At 40.7% G+C, this 17,759-nt stretch overlaps 2 protein-coding genes across 4 annotated transcripts in view; one reads left to right on the forward strand and one right to left on the reverse strand.

The window, feature by feature from the left end:
- The window catches only part of dtr (defective transmitter release), a 31,074-nt gene extending 19,338 nt beyond the window's left edge, over positions 1 to 11,736 (reverse strand). The window contains exons 1-2 of the mRNA XM_089738906.1: positions 9,596 to 11,736; positions 8,614 to 8,816 (exon numbers count right to left, since the gene is read on the reverse strand). Coding sequence (XP_089595032.1) covers positions 8,614 to 8,816; positions 9,596 to 11,657 — 2,265 coding nt within the window. The 5' untranslated portion in view covers positions 11,658 to 11,736. The remainder of the gene's footprint in view (positions 1 to 8,613; positions 8,817 to 9,595) is intronic.
- A 1,304-nt stretch (positions 11,737 to 13,040) lies between these two features.
- TBC1d7 (TBC1 domain family member 7) overlaps positions 13,041 to 17,759 on the forward strand; it is a 202,911-nt gene continuing 198,192 nt past the window's right edge. Inside the window, exons 1-7 of one of the 3 annotated variants that reach the window (XR_016325478.1) lie at positions 13,041 to 13,391; positions 13,615 to 13,832; positions 14,277 to 14,455; positions 15,596 to 15,691; positions 15,772 to 15,901; positions 16,021 to 16,227; positions 16,801 to 16,912. Coding sequence is in view for 1 of the 3 variants with exons in the window: in XM_028172345.2 (XP_028028146.2) it covers positions 13,205 to 13,391; positions 13,615 to 13,832; positions 14,277 to 14,455; positions 15,596 to 15,691; positions 15,772 to 15,901; positions 16,021 to 16,119 (909 nt within the window). In the remaining 2 variants the exon portion in view is untranslated. Of the gene's footprint in view, positions 13,392 to 13,614; positions 13,833 to 14,276; positions 14,456 to 15,595; positions 15,692 to 15,771; positions 15,902 to 16,020; positions 16,543 to 16,800; positions 16,913 to 17,759 lie in introns of those variants that run through there. The other 2 variants (XR_016325477.1, XM_028172345.2) reach the window with 2 other exon arrangements.

Genomic DNA, 17,759 nt, shown 5'->3' on the forward strand with positions numbered 1-17,759 from the left:
TGTAACCCAATGTGTAAAAAATTACCTAAAATATTCTTTACATCGCGTGCCCTGCGAAAACTATCGATGATAGAATAAAATAATGTACTACGGCTTTGTAGAATACATTAATATTTACAAAAAGTGTCAGGACAGCAATTGTCTAACTATTATAGATATGCTACAATAAATGTTCTTTTATTTAAAAAAATAAAACAATGTCAAATATCGTTGAAATTTTTGTTAAAGACCCGAGCGGAGCCGGAGCGGGCCGCTAGTATAGAAATAAATATATTGAATCGCGCTGATAATAATATACACGATAAAATTTATTTATTTCTTAAACAGAAAACAAACTTCGTACAGTGGTGTTCCTGCATTTTTTTAAATCGATTTAGGTCTGAAGCTTGGCATGCTGCTCCATGACATAAATGCTACTAAAATAAATATTCAATGCAAGCCATCGTTTCTGCAGCATTTCGTAACGAAGCCCTACATTCGTCTTCTTCCGAGTAAGAAGTCTTGTCGGAGTCGTGTCGTGGTCGTTATGCTCCCAGCTTTGACCAAAGACTAGGTCTTCGACCACATAATATTATCCCGTCTTCATACCCTACTATCGTACTAAAGTAGCAAAGTACAGTAAAAAAAAAATCTCCTGGCAGCAGATTGTAGACAGAATGGACAAATTTTTCCGGGAAGCGATCCTATGACCTATTATTAGCCCTGTGCACTTCAGGATTTTTTCCCTACCTATGCCTAAAAGCCTTAAGAAGCAATTTTTAAGAAGCGTGTAGGTGAGCTCTCGGGGCTCAAACTGGAAGTGTTGCTAACACTGGCCCTAGCAAAAACACCGTTAGTGGATCGGGAGCATCCGTAATGACGTGCTTAGGGCGACGTCGGTCCCCACGATAGGGTATGGTTCAGGATATCAGGACCTCCGCGATATAATAACGTGATCTTTTTATGACATTACACATGAAACGAATTGAACGGTCGGTGCGTTCTTTTTCTTTTTTTTCTTTTTTTTTTATTGCCTTTGTAGGCAGACGGGCATACGGCCCACCTGATGGTGAGTGTTACCGTCGCCCATGGACTTCAGCAATGCCAGGGGCAGAGCCAAGCCGCTGCCTACCGCTTAATACTCTCCATAAGCCTCGTTTGAAGAAGGACATGTCATAGCGCTCGGGAAACACCGTGGAGGGGAGCTCATTCCATAGCTGGATGGTACGTGGCAAAAAAGATCTCTGGAAACGCACTGTGGATGACCGCAGTGGCTCCAGGTAGTATGGATGAACTCTACTCCGGTGGCGGGCGGTGCGATGGTAAAAACGAGATGCCGGTATCATCTCGAACAATTCCTCAGAGCACTCCCCATGGAACATACGGTACAGAATACAGAGGGAACCGAAGTCCCTCCGCAGACCCAGAGGCTCCAAACGATCCGTGAGAATGGGATTATCGACAATCCGAACGGCCCTCTTCTGTATGGAGTCAAATGGAAGAAGCTGGTATTTGGGAGCCTCGGCCCAGAGATGGGAGCAGTACTCCACGCGAGGCCGGACTTGTGCTTTATAAAGCAAAAGTCTTTGTCCAGGCGTGAAGTACCGCTTCGCTCTGTTGAGGACTCCCAACATTTTGGACGCCAACTTGGCTTTGCCTTCCAAATGACTCCGAAACTGGACATCGCTCGAAATGTCGACCCCAGGTATCCCGATACTCTCGGAAGGTTGCAGGGATACTCCTTGGAATTGCGGCGCCATGACAAAGGGGTCCTTCTTCGCAGTGAACGCGCAAACTTGTGTCTTTATCGGGTTGAATTGAACCAAGTTCAATTCACCCCATTCGGAGACTCGCCCCAGAGAGTTCTCCACTTAAGACACAAGTTTTGATCGTCTCTCTTGCACCACGCTCCGAGAGAGACTCTGATGGCCGATATATCGCGCATCCCCCGTGCTATCATCTGCATAGCAATGCATGCCATCAATAGACAGCATGTCATTGATATACAGGATGAAAAGCGTGGGGGAGAGCACCGAACCTTGTGGAACGCCAGCGTTAATGGTCATGGTATCAGAACAGTCACCGTCTACAACGACCGTGATGCTCCGCCCATCCAAAAAGCTAGCGATCCACTTGCAGAGACCCTCGGGGATTCCGTAAGATGGTAACTTCGATAGAAGTGCCCTATGCCAGACCCTGTCGAAGGCCTTCGCGATATCAAGGCTCACAGCAAGAGCCTCGCCCTTGCTCTCCAAGGCTTCAGCCCACCTGTGAGTAAGGTATACAAGAAGATCGCCAGCTGAGCGACCGTGACGGAAACCGTACTGTCGGTCACTGATCAGCTGGCGATCTTCAAGATACTTCAGGAGTTGTGTATTTATAATTCGCTCCATCACCTTGGAAAGCAAGGAAGTTATCGCGATAGGCCTGTAGCTCGATGGGTCCGACCGGTCACCCTTCTTGGGGATAGGGTGGACGTGGGCGGTCTTCCATGAAGACGGAACCCTGTTAGTGCAATAAGAGAGGCGATACAAACGCGTTAGCGCAGGTGTCAGCTCAGGGGCGCATGTTTTCAAAACCACTGCGGGGATGCCGTCTGGCCCACTCGACTTATGGACGTCCAGGAGTCGGAGCTCCCGCCTGACTGCACACTGTGTGAAGCAGATATCCGGCAGGGAGCTATCACACCGGGGGATGTTCGTTGGTGTGGCACCCCCGTCGTCCACAGTCGAGTTCGAGGCGAAGAGTTTGACCAGAAGGTCAGCCTTCTCTTTCGCGCTGTGGGCCAGATTGTCATCGGACTTGCGCAGTGGTGGGAGACTAGACCTGCAGAAGTTTCCTTCTGCAGCTTTGGCGAGCGACCAAAAAGCACGGCTCCCGGAGGGATAGTTCTTCAATCGCTCGCCAACTCTAGCGACGTGCTCCGACTTCGCCTTGGCAATTACCTTCTTGTAGGACCTGGAAGCGGCGTTATATTTCCGCCTTTCCCCTGAGATGTTAGGATCCCGACGTCTCCTGGCATTATCCCATGCCACGTATGCGGACCGCTTGAGGTGTGCAGCATCCCTGCTGGCATTGTTATACCAGGGTCTGCTGCGACCCCCAACGGGCACTTCAGAGGAGGGAATAAACAATTCCATCCCCTGGAGCACCACGTCTTTAAGACGGTCCGCACAGACGTCAGGATCAGCAGAGGAAAAGCAGAACCGCCCCCATGGGTAGGATGCGTAAAATTCACGCAATCCATCCCAATCTGCTGACATATACCGCCAAACTCTTCGATACCTGGTCGTCGTTCGACGATCAGGACGAGAGAGTGGTACGGCAGCACGAATAAGGCAGTGATCAGACGATCCAAGCGGAGCGTCGACCACCACACTGTATCCGGCCGGATCTGTGGTCAGCAGAAGGTCCAACAAAGAGGGCTCGTGCCCCTCGATATCTGGGACACGGGTGGGCTGTGTCACCAGCTGGGAGAAGCCGTAGGCCAAGGCGAAATCGTAGGCAGTCCGACCCGGGAGGTCAGTGGTTCTGGACCCCAACCACTCTTGGTGGTGAGCGTTAAAGTCTCCAAGAACCACCACCTCCGCAGATGGGTACTGCTCAAGCACGCGGCTAGTCCCCTCTTGCACATGCTCAAACAGAGCTGAACCTGCATCACTGCTGTGGGACCTGTACAGGCACGCGTAGATTCGGCTACGGCCCCCGTGATCTACGCGCAGCCACAAGAGGGACAGGTCCCGTTGTTCGAGGCCCCGAAGACGGCGACAACAGACATCAGCCCGGACGAATACGCACACCCTGGCTTTACGCAGGAAGTTGTGCTCCAATACGTAGCCGGGGTATTCAAGGTATGAGGTATCATCCGGAGCAGATATCTGCGTCTCCGTTAAAAAAAGCAGGGCAGGCTGCGCCGTCTCAAGGTGGTGGTGTACGGCGTCAAGGTTGCTATGTAGGCCCCTGACATTGCTGAAATCCACATTAAATGTGGAATGGGGGACCGCCTGTGAAACCCTTTTCTTTTTTTTTGTCGTCTTCATGATTGTTAAGTTTTCGGAGAGTAGGATTAGGAGAGGTAGGATGTTGGAGGTGAGATCGAGGCAACACCTGAATGAAGCGCGGAAAATAGTACGTGCTCGACCACGGGTTGCGTGAGAGACTGACGCAGGGCATGGAAGGGCCCCCAGTCCACTCTGCGTGCGATCGCCGGGATCCACTCCGGTCTCCGACTCCGGCACGACGACCGCACGACAGGATTTTACACCGGTTGGCGGGACAGCTTCCCGGGGCGGAGTTTAGTAGAGACACCCGGGTTCAGGTCCCCTACTGACCGGCGGGCGGCAGCGGGTACCGTTTCACTGGGTCTCCCTATACCCCCGTCAAACAATCACGCCCCGCGAGTTCGCACGCACGTCTGCTCCGCAAGTTCCAGGCGTCACCAAGACTCAACCCCAACAAGGAAGGGGAAAGGGAAGGGATAGAACTGGCTCTCCAACCCACACGCCGGAACACAGCTAGGCTATTTGGCGGCGGACTCTAGTTGGAGGGTGGTCGCCAGCCAGTCGGACTAGGTCCTACCACCAGTTTGTTTGTCGTCTATTTTATGTACATATGAGAATGGTCAATTCGTTCCTTGTCGTCTGGTTCGTGCCTGTCGTTTAGGAATGCATCAAAAGTACTGCCTGTAGCTAGCCACGTCCGCCCTCGTTCTATTTCTTTCTTTTATTTCTTTTCGAATTCTTGTCAAGTCACTGTCTTAGTCTATGTCTAGTCATTGTAGGTCTTATGTCCTGTCAAAGAGGTTGCACGCCACGACACGAATAGTGTGTGGTCTAACAAAACTATCGCAGCTCCTTTTTCTGAATATTTTCTCATTTGACACCTTCGGATGATTTCAGAAACTGGGAAATTTCGAGCTACTGATCGTAGGGCGTATGGCAGGCAGCAACACTTTTTTTATGACTGAACGTTTACTGGTGGCCCGGATTCCTTTCCAGTTTCACCAGGACAGGTGGGCGAACCTTGGCCCTCCTCGTCCCCCTCTTCCTCTCAGGAGGCGCCGGAGTCCGACATAACCCGGTTTGTTACCCCCCGGACCGGGTATCCGTAAATGGATTCCCCAGGGTTAAAAAAAATCCAGGAGGGGTGGGATTTGCTAACAACTGCCCGAGCGCCTTCAAAGGAGACTTAACAACTCAAAGGCAGCTGCTTCGCGAATGAATCTACTACCGGATCGGATTCGCGACCCGCCGAGAAGATTCCGCGAGAAGCTCAGCCAGCTGATTCATGGGTTAGGTTGCACGTCGAACACTTTGTCGAGCGGAACCGTTTGTGTTAGAGCCGAAAGCGTCGAATGCAAAGGGTATTATTGGATCTAACGGATCCGTAAGGACGTGTCTAGGGCGTCGACGGTAACTGGCTCCTCCTGCGTGATCAGGATTCGGGGAGTAGTCAGCGGCGGCAACGATAAGGCGATTATAGCCTTATCAAAGTAACCTTCCGACGCTGATTTCATGTGTTTTCGGATCGACTTGGGTCGTCGTGTAAGTCGATGTTCGTCACGAACCACGGAGCTCCGACGGCGCATCTACAAAAACGAGATTGTAGGGATTAGATAACATTCTTCTACCGCGAAGCATGTGCTATACAATTGAGATTTACACCCATGTCCCGAGGTGGATGACGGCATTCATGCTGTTGCGTCTATGAACTCCTGTAACTTAATATCGGGTGGGCCGTGAGCTCGTTCACCTATCTAAGCAATAAACAGATGTACAAACACATCAAAAGCCAATTTTATATCAATGCCTAATCAAACAGAGCAACGAAATATTAATCTATAGCTCCTTCAATAAACTAATTAGAAACGATATCCCTTCTTATTTTGTTAAATGATAATTTATTGTTTTATTTCTCAGGAAATCAGATAAACTTAATTACAAGTTCCATAACCAGTTAACGCCTATACATAAATAGGCAAAAACAAAAAAACAAAAAAGGGTAAGTGTAGATAGTTCTATCTTTTGGAACCAATTTCCTATTTCTTTCTTTTTTTCAGCTATTATTGCTGTCAATAAAAAAATATGGAAACAGAGTTTATATACCATTAACAGAGTTTATTTATTTACAAGATGCAGCAGCTTTTTTTTTAATAATTAAGCTTTGGTTTCCGTTTTTTTAAATAGTCCGGGTTTTTTTTTCGAAACATCAGTTAAAATAAGAAAAAATGTTATATGTAAAATCTGAACCATAAGATTATGGTCAAATTTCGATCATTTGTTTTGTTAAAACATAAGTCCGCAGTTAGTTGTAGTTGAATTCCCATAAAGGTACTATCGGCCATCGGAATAGCAAATACTTTAGAAAACACTAAAGTTTCCCAGATACACGGCAATGCACCACGATGTGTGAACAATATCAAATTATTAACAATCGATTAGATTAGAGATTACATTATTATTATATGCCACTCAACTACGCGTTTAAACAAGAAACTATAAAACTTTATAATCCCTTTGACGGAACTCATTCGTAAACAGATTAGGTAGTCAAATCATACAACTTCTACTTAAAAAAAATTAATTCGTGTAATTACTGGTGGTAGGACATTTTGTAAATCCGCACGGGTAGGTACCACCACCCTGTCTATTTCTGCCGTGAAGCAGTAATAAGTTTCGGTTTGAAGGGTGGGGCAGCCGTTGAACTATTCTGAGACCCTATTATTCATATCTCAAAGTGAGTGGCGGCATTTACATTTTAGATGTCTATGGGTTCCAGTAACCACTTAACACCAAGTGGGCTGTGAGCTCGTTCATCCATTTAAGCAAAAAAAAAAAGATTATTTGGTCCCTGTTCAATTTCTGAACGTCATTGTAAAAAATGTGTCAGACGTCCGCCATGACACTTTTCCTCTTTCAAATCCAGTCGCTAAGAGCGAAGCAGCGATTTTATATTTCTTTGTATTCAGTCTTTAATTTGTCATATAAGGACAGATAAATATATTAAAAACAATAAATACAGTCCACGCTCATTTAACACACCGCAACAGTCCCCCAAAATAACACCCGACATCGACACAATACTCCGCAGGGTCGTCGATCTGTTTCAGCCAATGAAGTAGGAAACCTATGGAAATGAAACGTCAACCAAAATTTCGTGCCACTGTGACGTCATCTGGCCACAAAACATGGCGGCTTTAGTGCTGTACAAAAGATTTCAATGTTATCAGGTTTTATTGATAAACGTTCTTGGCTCATTTTATTTTAAATATTGTTGAGTATTATTTATTTGTAGAATTTATACTTTAATGGGAAGTAGGTAGGTATATTGTTATGTGCAAATATGATATGATTTAGATGGGTGAAATCTAAGACAAGTTCGTCCTTCGAATTTGCCAAGTAAACGATATGATGATTTTTAAAAGTTGCTACACTGATTTTATAAAGTTGTCGTTTGTCGCAAAACACAAAGATATGGCGTAGTTCAAAGCCATCAGCCCATTTCTAGCATGCTAAATGTTATCGTATTTTGAGTACGTGTTTTTCTTAGACTATTACAATCTATTTTAATTGTTTTGCTGACTCTAAAGTCCGTAACATACTACCGCAGCGCACCCCAAGGAAGGTGCGCCGCACCATTTGAATCACTTTCGCCTGAGAGGTTTATCAAGGGACCGCGTGAAAAAAAAAACACCTACAGAACATTTATTCATTAATTACAAACGTCATTCCTTGTGACTTCCTCTCTAAAATCACTTAATTATTAAATATTTAACAAATTTACAATAGTGTTTTACTCACTGCGGAATAAAACTATTTTATTTAAATAGTTCCGAAGAGATTTTGTCGGTAGCCTTTTTCCCGAAATATCTAAACAGAATGTCTAAATATGTTTTGATGACATATTTTAAAGTGGTATTTATGATTAGTGTCATGATCATTAGATTCCGACCGAAAAATTGATTTTTCGGATGAGGGCTCCATAATGAATTTAAATACATATAGATAATAGTTTTAGGGCATCGACTTTCTTGAGATCCTATAAAATACGTTTTAATTATTATTTTTGTATGTTTTAAGCATGATAAATTATGAAATTTTATATAATCAATCATATTAAATCGATATCAAAGTCAATAAATAATGTACAACCCAAAACAGACGGCCGAACTGACGTGACAATGACATTTGGCGCGCTAAACATGGCGGATTTTCGGCCTCATTAGACGGAGACGGAGATATTTACGTATATTCATGTTTCATTTTATGTACGCACTGAAATACTGTTATATTGTTTTCCTGCGAGTTAAAGTGCTGAGTAAGAACGAGATAGATATATGTTTATGTATGTGCCTTCAAAATGGGTGCTATTTATATAAGCAATTGTACGTATAGAACAATATGTCGTGTCCCTATTATATAGGTCTATGGTTTCAGCTAGTAAAGTCATACTTGTTGTATTATGTACCGATTTAAATAAATGCGCATTCTAGATAAGGCCATGACCTTTTAATCCGACTACGAAGACCTAGTTAAATATTATAAAAACATACATACAAATGTAATTATTACATTCGTATATAATGAATGGTAAGGAAGCAGTCAATAGCATCGCCAATTCTACAAGCAGACTTACCTTGAAATGCAAATACAGAATATCGTTAAGATACGGCGTACAATACAGCTTGTGCTGCTTGCAATGGTTTCTTATAAACTCCTTCGTCATTTTTGGACCTTTGTTCATTTCCTCCATCTCCTTCTCAATCTTCTGCTGGAACTCTCGCTGCTTTGCTTTCGCATTCTCCGCCGCAGTCTTCTCTTTTTCGAGATCTTGCTTGTCTGTTAAGTAAAGAAAAACCGAAACGTGACTAAAATACTTGCTTAATGTAGAACTACACATAAATACTTGTTGTTTTATTAAAGTTTAGCTAATTAGCCTGCTTTCTGAGGCAACTAGCATTTGTTTTACACTAGACAGTTAGAATAGCCCACGGCCCATCTGGCTTCAAGTGGTCACCAGTACTCATAGACTTGACAATGTAAATTTCGCTATCCACTTTCAGACAAGAGGCTGTAAAACGATTATTCCACCCTGCAAACAAAATCGCATAGCTACTTTACGGGAGCTAAAAGCGGCGTGAATACCTACTCATCCTAAGTCATATTCCGCGCTACCATGCCAACGGAGGTAAACGACCTTAAGCCCATCTGAAGGTGGGAAGCCAACGCTATTTACTCATGGATACCAGAGGTGCAAGCAGGCCGTGCCGGCCGTAACATGGCCGTGCCTGCCGTAACATGGCCATGCCCAATGTGTAAAATTTAAAACACTAAAAGACAAATGTTTGCACACTATACAGCAGAAACCCGTTGTCTAATTTTCATCCTGCCTATATCTCACGAATTTATCTATTTATCGATCAGAAACACTTATTCGTTCCAATTTGGAAGGTATGACAATGTAATTTATTAGTTGAAACCTCAATTTCACGACTAAAAGTCATAACTAAATCGTCAGCTCCCACCGATAGAAATTTAATATTCGTCAACAATATTAATCGAGATGTCTCGCTACACCATTTTAAGCGATATTAAAATAATAAGGATGTAATAAAAACCATTAAATTCGTTCTTATCTGGAGGGCAGACACTCATATTAGTTTCCCTTTTGTGGTCTCCCTGAGCCTCCTCATCCATTTCAAATGCTGGCAGCTCTCTCACTTTACCCACAACTAAAGGACTCTTCCTGGTTTCCTCTCTTCTTAACAAATTATTAGCTAATCTCAATACTTCTTTGTTATCTTTCATTTTATCTTTAATCTCGTATAACAAATCATTAATTCTATTGTTCCTTTCCAATTCTTTATTTTCTAATTCAGCCAAATTCTTATTTTTCTCATTCTTGCACAGTTTTTTACGGGCATGGTCTTCTGCGTTATTCTCTTTCATCTCATCCGTACTTATTTTTCTGAACGCTTGTTCTTGCACATCTTTCTTTGTCTCTTTAATACCTTTTTCTTCTTTTATTGTTACGTCATTTTGGAGCGGATGTAGAATTTGACGAGATTTAATCATAATATCATCAACCTCTTTGATAAATGTTTTGCATTCCTCATTCCTGATTTCGTAAGATTCTTTGCATTTGTTTATTCTATCCTCATGGTGATTTATCTCTGCGTTTAAATTACAAATAGCTGTGTTAATATCGTCTATGTCGGTAGACGAAACCGTTGGACTTACTACTTCTGGTACATTTATGTTTTCTCTGGGTACAATTGAAACTTCTCGTCGTCTCTTCAAAATATCACCCTCTTCTTTAATTTTTTGATAGGCAATGTTAGATTTCCTAGAATTCTCTAAAGCTTCATTCACATCGTTTAGCAGTTCGTTCATACTGTTCAATTTGTTTGTGATATCTTCACGTATCAACGTGCTCAGATTTTCAGCACCTTCTACAATGTTTCGCGCTAAGCTCTTCATTTCCTTGAATTCCATATCCTTGTTCTCTCGATTTTGTTTGTCGATTTGGAATATGTCCTCTAAAGCTGTTTGTAAGGTTTGTTCCATATTTTCATCAAATTTCTGTGATATATTTTCTCTTTCCGATTTAGATTGAATTTCGTTTGCGTTCGGTGAATTTCGTGAAGAATTTTCAGTTACCGGAGCGTTATTTAACACAGAATTAATATCGCGTAAAGCTTTTTCAGTATCTTTAAGTTTAGCTTCAAAAGTTTTGGGGAATACTTCTTCGTAACTAATATTTTCTTCCTTTATTTTATTAGCAGTCACTTTCTTTATTACTCCACTCAGGTTAGGTTTAACTGGATTATCGGTCAAAGATATATTCATGGCTGCGTTGATCGAGTAACTCTCCTTGACCTCTTCAAAGGCCGAGCGTCTTTTTTGACCTTTTACAAATTGTACTGAAGATTCTTTTAGAATTTTAACATTCTTTATATCCGGAGTAAATATTGCATCACTTTGGTCTGCGTTGGGATCTTCGTATCTGTCTGCTAATTTTAATAGCATATCTTTTGTCTCTTGATATCTAGTCTCATAAGACTTTTCAGAATACTGACTGACGACTTTCTCAATGGCTTCCAAATCTTTTTCATCAGAATCAGATTCTGAATTCTCTTTATTCTTTTCACTTTTCGGGTTAATAGTAGCCTTCAAACATTTAACTTCATATGCATTGACGGAATGCAATAAGGAAGCCATATTTTTATAATTAATTTTATTAACTTCCGAACTACTAGAAGCACTGTCAATTTCCTTTCTCATATCTTCATAACCAGGCAGTTTTATTTCTTCTATTGGAACAACTATTTCACTGCGTTTTTCTCTATCTATCATGATTTGAATTTGTTTAGATTTTTCGGCTATTACCCGGCTATCTTTTAATAATTCTTTTATTTCTTCTGATGTTAATGGTCTATTACATTCTTCAAATTTGGTAAAAGGTTGACCGGTCATCACATCGTATTCTGATTTTACTTCACCTAGAGCGGAAGCTGCAATGTATGGTCGGTCCTCAAGTATTAATGGCTTTAATTCATTTTGAATGGCTTTTTCTATTACCTCTTTGGGCAATTTCAGATCTTGAAAGAATACTTCCAGCTCTTTACGTTTTAACTCTAAATAAGATGGATCATTAAATTTTTCGTCTTTATTAGTCATTTTAAAATAAAAAACACACTGTAATAACTTTATCAGTTAGGACTTCTATCATAGAAAATTCACTTTATAGCTGCTAGCAATTTCTATGTCGAAAATGTACTTTTTTCTTGTTTACGAATTTCCTTGGCAACAGCTTTTCGTTTAATCGATGTTTTATTCAATATTCAAATTTGGCGCATTTACAGACAATCAGAGATAATGTTAAAAAGGCGATCTATGCACAAAAAAGTCAGTTAAAAAGTATGGTAGCGAAATAAGTCAAAAACTATAAAATAATATAGGAAAAAAGCCTATTTTTAATCAATGAAAGTTCATAGTAAAAAGATGCTGAATTTATTACACTTGTCCCGTCCGCGCATTGTTGGAATAACCCTGTAGGCTACCAGCGAATAGTTAGAGAAAAAAACGTGTATTTATTAGCCTCTTTGAAAAGATGCGATTTTATTCATTTATCTTCAGCCTGTAATCAATTGAAATGAAAATAAATGAAACGAGACGGGATGGGAGGGGAAATAAAAGCTAAATAAAATGGTGTTGAATTGTAATGAATTTATTTAGACTTCAGTGAACTTTTTAGAACCCGTTATGCGACTTCCGACTACTTATTACTTTTATCACACTTTTGGACTTTCAAAGAGGGTAAACGATTAAAAAGACCCTATTATTACCAACGGCGGATCCAGGGAGGGGGGTCATGGGGGTCATGAACCCCCCCCTGAGCTAGTTCCAGGACTTGAACTAACTTGGACTAATTGAAGAACATCATGATTTATATATTATCTATTGTTATCAAAATTAAATTACAAGTTCTTAACTTGCCCACGACTATATGACCCCCTCCTGGCGCCAAAGCTGGATCCGCCCTTGATTATTACAGGTATAAACCTAAAGAAACACTAAATTATTAAAATAAAACAATAAACACAATTTCGCTGCTCTCGTTCCCGCCAAAAAGTCTCTCAAGTATATGTAGTATATATCTATATGCAATATTATATTATTCTCTACATGAACGTTTGGACTTTTTGGCGGGATCGCGAGGAGTGAAGTTGTGAGATTTGTTTTATTTTGTCTATTTAGTGTTTCTTCAGGTTTAAATGTGTAATAAACGGTGGTTTATTAACTGTTTAATTACTGTGAAAGTGCACAAATGTGGGAAAATGAAACAAAGCCGCTGGACGTAACGTAAGTTCTGGAGATCGTCCAAAAAGTCCACCGAAAAAATCTCAGTAAATGACCACCATTTTACTGAGATTATATTTCATCCTTCATTTCATTTAATTTCATCCCAGTTGATTAATGTCTCAAATTAATCATCTTCGTTCGTTCGTTGAGCTAAAGGTTTTAGTTACCAGGTCATAAAATACCTTAAAAAAAAGTCTATCGAATTGATCACATTAACACATAACATAGATTATACACATAATATATTTCGCATAAAACATAACTCAATCAAACAATAACAATGTTCCTCCTTGCTTTATCGTAACGTAGGATCATTTCTACAATTATTATTGAATTAATGAAATAAATTCTTAACAACAAAAATGACGGACGAACGTAACTTCCGTTCGTCCTACTACGAGAAAGTCGGTTGCCGCGGAGTAGAAGAGAAGAAAACATTGGAAATTCTCATGAAAGAAAAACCTTGGGATCGAGTTAAATTGAAGCAATTTTGTCTAAGATTTACAGTTTTCGCTGATTACAGGAATTTAGTCTGGAAAGTACTACTAGGTATGTTAATCTCAGTTTCATTGTGAGCGTAGATCAGCAGACGAGTAAACGGTGTATCGGTTCTTAATTATCTCTGAAGACGACATCAGAACATGATTGTTTCCGCTCAAATTCGTCAGGTAAACTTTTCTCTCTTATTTCAATAACGGTGACCCAACAAGTTATATTTAGGCTGCACAAATCTACAGTTTAGAAACAGACTTAGTATCTATTTATCTTTCAGACATCCTGCCTGTTTACCCAGATTCGTATGAATATGTGATGAAACAGCGGACAGAGCAATATCAGGATCTCCTATATGCAGTTGAGAAGTTACAATTGATTGAACCATCAGAAATATATGACGGTTCAGGTACCCCTCAGAGCAAAGTATTCCTGGAGATGTGGGTTTTAGAAAATGAAGAATGGAAACCACCTGTATTCCCAGAGACAAACTTTAATGTAAGCTGGTATTAACGAGTTTTTTTTTTATTGCTTAGATGGGTGGACGAGCTTAGAGCCCACCTGGTGTTAAGTGGTTACTGGAGCCCATAGACATTCACAACGTAAATGCGCCACCCACCTTGAGATATAAGTTCTAAGGTCTCAAGTATAGTTACAACGGCTGCCCCACCCTTCAAACCGAAACGCATTACTGCCACACGGCAGAAATAGGCAATAATATAAAATAATAATAGATGCTATTTATGGTTGATTTATTTATAGGAACATTGAAGATGTTCAATTTGTTATATGTAGGGAGAAATGAGTCTAAAACAAAAGTATATAACTTTTAATTAACCTTAGAAATACATTTTAAGGCTCTGAGACTGTCTGTGAAGTTTCTGCATTCCTCTTAAGATTTTACGTTAAAAACCTTTCTGATTCTTTATCATTTCTATTTAGTCTGCAGATACGTTCCTCCCAATTGCTAAGACACTCAGGGAACTTTATGATGATCCAGTGGATGTGTATTGGTTCAGTAAGAGATTTACAGAGGTTGTGAAGAACATGCAGAAAGATCTCAACAAATTGAAGGAAGCATTCTATAATATGTTGGACAAACAAGATGGAGAATTGTATATGTGAGTTTGTAACATGCTTGTGAGCTGGTCTTTAAAATAATAATAATGCAACTTATAGAATATCAGTCTCTCAAATGAAAGATCATTTATCACACACACAACCTGGCTCTTCATGCTCTTAACTTTTGAAGTTGTATTTGTATATGATATGTGACTTTGGTCGTGATCTAATCCCATCCAATTTGTCTGATGAAATACATACATACTTAATTATATAAATGATCACAAATTACTTGTGATTGATGTACCACAGTGATGGAATAACTTCAGATAATAAAAATTAAAAATTATAATTTTCATAATTACTGGTGGTAGGGCATCCTGCGAGCCTGCTCTGACAGGTATCATAAACCTATTTGTCATAAAGCAGTAATGTGTTTCAGTTTGAAAGATGGGATGGCCACAGTCCTATAAAAACGGTGACTTAGAACTCATGTCTCAAGGTGGGTGGTGGCATTTATATTATTTTATATATATTGCAATAAATATAGACATGTGAATGTGCACATGCAATATGAATCACCCGCCTTGAAACATGATATCCCAACAGTATAATAGACTCCCTTCAAAGTAGAATGCATTACGGCTTCATGGCAGAATATGTTAGTGGCATGGTCAGTAAATATAATAATTGCAATAATACACCAGCACAAATAATCTGTAATGTTGAGTACATTCTTTATTCTTTATTGTACACACAGTTAATATAATACAGTAATTGCAAAAAGTTATAAAATGGCGAGCTTACCTCAGCAATTGAGTTATCTACCAGCAAACCATTCTTAAAGAAGGAAAGCTTTACATGAGTGGGTAGAAGAGTACAATCTAATCAATTTACTTATTGATACAATACACAATAATAATTGTTAAAAGTTTGGTCACATTTATACATACCATAGTGCATCCATGTACATACATACATGTACAGGACATGAAGTGCATACATGTACTGGACTGTTTACCAATAAATCAAAAATAATATATACATATTCATTGATTATCTATATGGATCGGGAACTATTACCTTGAGATAAGAGATTAGAATTCAAAAATGGACCTTATTTGTCAATGCATGGAATATGCCTAACTGTATCGTTTTAAGTTTTGGGCGGTTATTCATTAAGCTATGTTTTTTTTCAGTTACTTGCAAGATATAAATGCATTGGAAGTAATACCACTGGTGAACTGGTTTAACTGCTGCTTTGCTGGAATATTGGATGATACATCTTTACCGAAGTATCTATACATTATTTTAATTTAAGATTTGTTGAGGCAGACAAATATGATCTTGAATGAGATTTAATGGTCTTTTTTAGAATATGGGACAAAGTGTGCAGCGGAGCACCTAAAATTTTAGCATATGCCGCTGTGATGCTTGTCATTACTTTACGCCGCAATATTCTAAAAGCTAAAAATGCTGATGAAGTTGTAAAATGTGTAACAGAGGTATGAGTCACTTTCATTTAAAAAAACAGGAAAAAATGTATATTCGCTTCAAAAACCATTGTAAATATTTTTGTTATAAAATTTGAAAATAAATTCCTGAATAGTAGTTTATTTTCCAGATTCCAAAGCAATGTGAGGAGGTAGTGGCCAACAAAGCGATTGACTTGTGGCAATATTACGGAGCCCAACCGCAAAGCGACCAATTGGCGAAGAAATGATGTATGACCTTCTAATGGGTTGAACTCATTAGAAGGGAAATTTGCTAACGAAATGTTAAGTGGACTTGTAAACTTTTGTATAATATAAGGCAGCATAATATAAGGTAGGCAGCGGCTTGGCCGGTAGGTAGCGGCTTGGCTCTGAACCTGGCATTGCTGAAGTCCATGGGCGACGTTAACCACTCACCATCAGGTGGGCCGTATGCTCGTCTGCCTACAAAGGCAATAAAAAATATATATATATATATATATAAAACCCAAAGCTTAACTATACTAAATATAATGTATAGTTTTGCTTTATAAATAAATCATGTATTTAAGTGATTATTGTTCTTTGAATGCAATAAAACTACTAGCTTTTTGTGTGTAAATAAAATTTGTGAAACCTACCTTACATGTAATAAAATTATTTAAAATAAAGAATTATTTTTAATATGGAAACTAAGCTGTACAAGTGGTTACATATAAAACCAAATAAATACGTTACCTTTGAATTGACAAAGTCAAGAATAATATATCAGCTTTTTTGAAAAGTAAAATACTGACTACTTAAATTTGAATAAAAATGTAACTCAAGCTTCTTTCAAATAAAAAAAATCTTAAATTTAAGATCATAGTACATTGTGGAGGATGGAGATTTAAATGTGACATTGCGAGTAGCCTAAAAAGGTGTAATGGTAGGCAGCGGCTTGGCTCTGCCCCTGGCATTGCTGACGTCCATGAGCGACGGTGACCACTTACCATCAGGTGGGCCGTATGCTCGTCTGCCTACAAAATCAATAAAAAAAAACAACTGACTATGCTAAGTAATCTTTTTTCCGACTGCCGTAGGAGGCTACCGAGCTGCCAAAGTGGGGCAATTTTTTTCAAGTGGTACCATTCTTTGGTACCAAGTAGCCAAGCGTCCTTGAAGGCAATGCTCAACATCTACGAATCCACCATCTCGCAGAAGGAGGCGGCGGAACGAGAGAGGGCGAGGTCTTCCCTTTCGGCACTGATCCGGCGTCGTGGAGTCGGGGGCTGGAAGACAGTATACGGTCGTACGTTCCGGCCTCTGTAGGAGGCGCCTTCCCTGCGATGATGGTCATCTGGTGCGGCTGCGCGGCGCGCTATCTGCACTAGCGCACTGCCGTGGAGTGATCTAATTGTCAAAAAGAGCAACCGATTGGCGGTATATCGCGTCCCGACCCGGCAGGCTGGTCCTAGTCCAACGGGATATTCCGGGACACCAGCGGCCTAACGGGCTGCCGTACTGGGGCGGCTGACGTGTTAGAGCCTTCACTCTCCGCCTCGCAGGTTCCGACGGCTGGGCTTCCTCGGGATAAGCTAGGCTGTCTGGGTGAAGTGTTGACCGCGGTAAATGCCTTACCTCACTCGGGTTCTGACCTCTAAAGGGTATCGGACGTTACGACGAAAGTGTAAGGGAATCGTGTGGGGGTATGGCCCTATATTCCATCCCATGTGCCAATAATCAAAAGATTTGTGTAAGTACAGTTAAACGTTACGAAAGAAATTTCCCACTGAGTTTCTCGGCGGATCTTCTCAGCGGGCGTTTCCGATCCGGTGGTAGATTCTGCGAAGTACTACTCTTGCTAGGGCCAGTATTAGCAACACTCCGGTTTGAGCCCCATGAGCTCACC

Source organism: Bombyx mandarina, chromosome 26 (genome assembly GCF_030267445.1).
Source record: "Bombyx mandarina strain Sakado chromosome 26, ASM3026744v2".
NCBI lineage: Eukaryota > Metazoa > Arthropoda > Insecta > Lepidoptera > Bombycidae > Bombyx > Bombyx mandarina.